Source organism: Acanthisitta chloris, unplaced genomic scaffold (genome assembly GCF_000695815.1).
Source record: "Acanthisitta chloris isolate BGI_N310 unplaced genomic scaffold, ASM69581v1 scaffold4342, whole genome shotgun sequence".
Classification (NCBI taxonomy): Eukaryota; Metazoa; Chordata; class Aves; order Passeriformes; family Acanthisittidae; genus Acanthisitta; species Acanthisitta chloris.
Window position 1 is genome coordinate 69,109 of NW_008659745.1, and position 6,209 is coordinate 75,317.

The 6,209-nt window shown below is 37.6% G+C and overlaps 1 protein-coding gene across 1 annotated transcript in view; it reads right to left on the reverse strand.

The window, feature by feature from the left end:
• Nucleotides 1-5,542, reverse strand: part of HECW1 (HECT, C2 and WW domain containing E3 ubiquitin protein ligase 1) — a 62,437-nt gene extending 56,895 nt beyond the window's left edge. Inside the window, exons 1-2 of the mRNA XM_009069501.1 lie at nt 5,458-5,542; nt 4,314-4,464 (exon numbers count right to left, since the gene is read on the reverse strand). Of these exons, the coding sequence (XP_009067749.1) occupies nt 4,314-4,464; nt 5,458-5,542 (236 nt within the window). The remainder of the gene's footprint in view (nt 1-4,313; nt 4,465-5,457) is intronic.
• Between the last annotated feature and the right edge of the window lie 667 nt (nt 5,543-6,209).

The window sequence follows — 6,209 nt, forward strand, 5'->3', positions numbered from 1 at the left end:
TCAGCACTGTTTCTGAATGATTCTAATACTTCTGTCTTCAGCGTACAACAGAATAAGAGCTCACCCAACTCTTCTTCAGCTGGTGCAGCTGTTCATACTTGGGACAAGCATTACTCTGAAAATGTGGCATTTTGCAGTGACTAACAAATAGATACAGAGGATGCAAAGCCAGGAATACCCAAAGGTTAAATTTAGAAGAAAATTCTGAATAAAAACCTGCAAATGTCATTGCCATACTAGTCATGGAACTAATTGCCATATTAGTAGTTGTCAATGAAACTGATCATGGTTTTAGGGTTGAGCCCAATCCTAAATATTTTAACAGATCAGGAACAAAGTATATCCCTGGCTGTGGAAACAGCCTGAAGCGTTTTGAATTCACACTACAGAAAACAAATTCTTGTTAAAGATAGAAAACAGGCTCTTTTAATTATTTTAATTAGCTTTTACTCCACCCTAATATTTTTAATCCTCTTTCTGGATAGCATTTCCATATATATTCTAAACAGGATCTTACAGAAAACCTTACTGTCTTAATTTAATCTGATCCAGTATTGTTAGTCTTTCATTTTGCTGACTTACTCTTTTTTCTTTCCTCAGCTCAAGTTCTGACTTATAAATTTTACTTACTTTCTCTCTTTTTATTTGTTAATGCACACTTTATTCCAGATTAGAAGTTAGTCATGAGTTAGTTCCTCAAAGTAACCCAGGATCACTGAATACAACAGTTAGGATTTGGCTTTTTGATCTCTAAAAAGACATCATCTCCAGTAGCTCACTGCAACCCAATCTTAGGCAAAAGGGCTGGAGATAATTAAGAAAAATAAAGTTTTAATAGATTTATGCTAAACTTTCACAATTCTATGTGTCCCCCTATAGTACTCAAAGTCATTTGAAGCTACAATTAGTGTATATTTTGATAGTTTAAGAAAATACTTTCTTTATAAGAAAATTCTGATAGCGAGTTTTGCAACAGCATGAATTTACTGCAGTTTAAACAGTCTGTTTTAGACCTCCATTTTACAGTTTTATTCACTTGACTGCAGGGAGTTGAATGAACTTTCCATTCCAGTACTGGAGGAATTTTACAACACCCACATGCAACAAAAAGGGAAAAAAACAAACCACAACCCCCCCAGGTTCATATAATCAAGGGATATAAGCACACATATAGAAAAACCTTATACCTTCAATTTAATTAGATGGTAGAAAATCCCTACTGGCAAACCTCAAAGACTAACACTAGCTGTATGCCAACAAAAGGCTATGCATTTCTTTTGGGTCTCAATACTATAAAATCACCTTACATAAATACCAGAAAATACCAAAGTAATTAGAGAAAACACTGAAAGTGCAAAAGTTATGGGAATGCCTCTGGAAATTTCAGTCTTCTTTCAAAGTGATTTGTCAAAGAAATGGAGGTTAAGAAATACCATGTTGTGGCTGTCTTAACTATTATGGTTATAATTTCTTATGCTATTTATTACCTTTTAAAACTAGTGCAAAGACAAATCTAAATATATGTATGCTGCAAAGTATCTTTTCAACAGAGCTTGAACAATAAGGGCAGTTATATGCTTCACCAAAAAGTAAACAAATCAGGTAGTGCTGCAGAAAATGAGTCAGAACCTTCAAAACAAAAAGTATCGGTATCTCCTTGGTGCTTGCCCGACACCTGGATTCCAGTTTTGCATTTCCTGTATCCTCAAGTGGCTAGTACAGCTAAAGGGAAGCATGGAGCACAGAAGGAAAGCAGAACTAGGCTTAATCACAGCTACAGGGCTTTTTCTCAAGCTGAATTTCCAAAGCTTTGTGGTTTTGGCTGGGCTGGAAATACCAAGCTTCCTTGTAATATTTTTGTCTTTCCATTCCCTTCCACAAATGAAACCAGGAAGTCGAAAAGTAACTAAATTGGTTTAAAAAGAAAAACCACCGTGTTTTTTCAAACTGCTGATTTTGAGTTCAAATTTTGTTTGAGGTTAAAGCAAAAGTTCAGGCTGCTGCTAATTCCATCAGTAAGGTCTATGTTTGCTGTTGACTCACCTAAAATGTTTCTCAGGTGTGTTTGCTGAAAAACATTTCTAATCATAAAGTTTGAAATAAAACAAAACTGCATTTTAAAATAATTGCTTAAAACAAAGCCTGATCATCCAGCGTGTTGATAATTATTTAGGTAAAGTGGCTTTCCTCAAAATCCTGAGAAGTGGAGACATGAAATATTTGAAATTAGATTTAAGACAACACTAATTTTTTTAAAAAAAAGTAACATCCAGGTTGAAATTACAGAAATGAATTGCCACGGGACAAACGCTCAAAGATTCAGTATGAATCCTTTTTACTGGAATCTTAGGAAGTGTTCCAAACTTAGTAACAATAGGAGACCTTTGTATTCAACTTCTCAAACCAACAGAGCCACTTGGCAGAGAGTAGAGAATCACCAGGTTTCTTTTCCTTAGTTCCAAGAAGCCATGACAGTTCATGTTTAATGAACTGCAAAGTGCTTAGTCCCCACAGGGACTAGGGTAAGGAGATAAATGCCACTGCTGAAAACCCTCCATGCTTCTCCCTTTGTAACTGGATGCATGAATACTAAAAATAGAGAGATTCAAAGAATATCAGACTTATTAACTGTTCATTGCCAACACAAACCAGTGATAATCAGGTCATAACCAAGACAGACAGGCTGCCTACATGAAAACATGGTATAATATGAATGAATAAGGTCACAAAGGCAATGTCTCCCCTTCAGTTTCTGCTGTGATAGCTGGTTTAACCTGCATTAACTAACAGAATGGCAAATCACTCTCACCAGCATTTCTTGCTCTCATGGCTGTGCTGCTCTTAGATGAGTTCAACCTCAAAAACATTTTTTTAAAAAATCTGATGTATGTCCACAATAGCTTTCTATGGCAGATAACTTGCTTCAGTGGCAGCCAAATAGTCTGAGCCTTGACATGGCTCACCAGTCTCAAAGACCAGAGTTGAATGGCAGAGAAGTCTTGTAAATCCCCTGAGAGAATCTACATTAAACATTCACTTTCTTTAGCTTTTTTTTTGTTTTTTTAATATTAACATGGTAGGTTGAGACTTTATTAGCAAAGCTATAATGAAAACAAATACTGAGCAGGTTCTCTCACTTCTGCAAGACATAACACATGTTATGAAATGCTAATCAAAATAACAAATTTTAGTTAAAAAAGGGTAAATTCTTCAAGAGCATGTTGATGGTGTCAACTTAATGTGCAAAACAATCACTTTAAGACGGCTGGTTTGCTCTCCATGAGTTATATTACCTTCTCAGTTGTTGTCACTCAGGGCCCAGTTCTCCCAAAGTGCCCCATTCAGGGCACAGTAGCTCCCAAACTATTCAAAATATTCTGAAAAGAGCACTTTAAAACTCTGCATCCTTCTCTCAACTCCAGATCTTTATCTCAGCACAGAAGAAAAAAGACCATAAAACTTTTGCAGCATTTTACATGCTATAATTAAAATATAATTTCAGTTTTGCTTGTCCTTTTCCAGAAACTATCATTACCGTAAGCAGGGAATTATAAAAAAACCAACAAACAACACCTTTTCTGAGTCAAAAAAGGGGAAGATTTTTGATAAATTGTTTAGTTTTTCTCTTCTCTCTTAAATTCAGTCTGAAAAGCAAGCATGAGAAGAAAATGATAAACAAATCTATGTGTGGACTAGTCAAACAGTGAAAGTATAAGACACATTTAGAGATATCTCAGCCAGCTCAGAATGAACTGACAGATTTGCAGGGCAACACTAAGCAGACCTGTCTACATCTAGAAATATGCACAGTCCTATTAGAGCAGGGCTTTTCCCTGGAAGAGGAGACAGACCTTTCAACAGGCCTAATTAGCCTGAGTAGAAATGTCACACCGATATGGCAACTATTTCAGTAACAGTCAGTTCCAAAACCTCTGCAGCACAGCACTAGGTGCTGACTTGTTGAGATGGCTTAAATAGCAAAAATTACTCCATCTTTTAGAAGAACACTCCCTTCCCTTCTGGTAGTTATTTCAAAAAAGTTTTCAAAAAGCTTCTTCTTGCTGTTTGAAACATTTTGTAACATCATTCACTCAACAGCACTTCTCCTGTGGGCAAGTTTGGGTACCTAGACACCCACACTAGGCACACCAGCAGGCTGGAAGAGATCAGCTGTAGGGACAAGAACTTAGACAAGGACGAAAGACAAATCTTTAGAGAGTCAGTGAGGTATCCTGGAGAAGAAAGGAAGTTACTGGGGCAGCGTGGAAAAAGGAGAGCACAGATCTGAAAGGAATTTAGGTGCAAATGCTCACCGCCGGTTCAGCTGCTCCATTTGCTGGATGGAGCTAGACCTGTGGATCCCATCTGGTGTTGCCGCGGCCGTGGGGCGCTGCCACGTGGTGGTTCGGTTGACATGATCAACATAGAATACCCTCCCATGGCTGTCTATCCGAGCTTCCCAATCTAGGGTTGGAAAAAAAAGCAAGGGGTGATGCTGTCAGTGTGAAGCCTTCCAGAAAACCTATATGTGGGAGACAGATACAGACACACACATATACACAGACAGGGTATATACACACAGGAGATATTACATATATAGCCTACATGCGTGCAATAGACATTATGTGTATACATTCAAGGTATACATTCAAATGCATGTATATATACTATGTGCTTGCCTATATACACATATATGCAGTATATGCATATACATAAACACTTCATACACAGCACATGGGTAGGCCATGGAATACACTACCTTAACCTATGAAAAACTAGTGGCTGCATTTTTTAAAGGGCTAGATAATTTTTTCAATTAGTAATACCAGTTGGCTGGATTCACTGCAGGTCGGGGTAGTCACATAGAATCAACCCTTAGTAGAAAAACATTACACCTGAGCTAATATGGCAAATCCCATGTTTTCATTTTTCATAATGTTTCAGAACAAACATGATTCATTTTTCTTCTTTTTATAAAGTGGCTTCAAGGGATACCATATAGCAATGAAAGGCTTTCCTGAAAACTGATCACAGACTGGTTGGACATACCTTAGAAATCTCTCTAAACAGAGTACCATAAATCTATTGCTCTGATGAATGCAAACTACATTGATAGTTTGCAGTATAATATTGAGCCTTCCATCATTATTGTTTCCTGCTAATGTTTATGTTGTCCCATGATTGCAAACTAAAAATTATTGGTATATAATGGCTTGTGGAAAATGGTGATGTTGATAAAAAATGTTTGGAACACAATAAATTCAGATGTGAGTTTAGCTAGCAAAGCCACATATCAAACTGATTGGAATGTATGGAGAAGTGATATACATCAGGCTTGCTAGGTTCATGTTTCTACATGACCCACCAGCTGACTACATATCTATGTAAATACACACTACACGAGTTGATATACAAACCTAGTTCACATTCACACACAAATGCACATATAGTGATTACCTTCAAGGACAAACATTTCCTCAAATTCTCGTATTCTTACTATGATACCATCCTCCCTGATGAGCCCACTTCTATGATTTTCCATGATCAGACTCAGGATCAGCTGGATTTCATACTTTGAGTATTTTATCTCCTACTCTCTAAGAGCAGGACTGAAGTTGCACCTCTGGCTGCTGTCTAGGGAAACCTATCCTTCATGACCATATTCCATCCCCTGAATGCTGGCTCTGGCTAAACCCACTTCTCATACTTGGTCCCAGACAAGCATAGACAGTCTGAAGTCTATGGTAGGATGCCTCTGACATGTTAATCCCACAAATCTTAAAAGATGGGCACTGTGAGTCCTTGGAGAAATTTTCTGTAAGACTCCAAAACAACAAGAGCCATATGCACATGCATTATTTCTTTCACAGTTGACTGTAAGTACCTCAGTCCTTAAAGATGCAAAACCTATAGTTACACCATGGGTATACATGCAGTGTCTCTCACTGTGAACATCACTATATAATTTAAGGAAAGGACTCTCTCTTCCTCCACCAGGCAAAGTTTCCCAAGGATGTTGTAGCTGTTTCAAGAACAAGGTCACAGCTTTGTGAAAACCATGTCTAAAACATAAGACAATGAAAAAAAGCACATCAAGTACAACATATGCACATTGAAGGAAATCAGATTGACACATAGAGCAGTTTGAAAGCCAGAGCCTTGCTGAGCACATTGGTACTGGTGGTAGGTGTACCACTGTGGATGGGGAA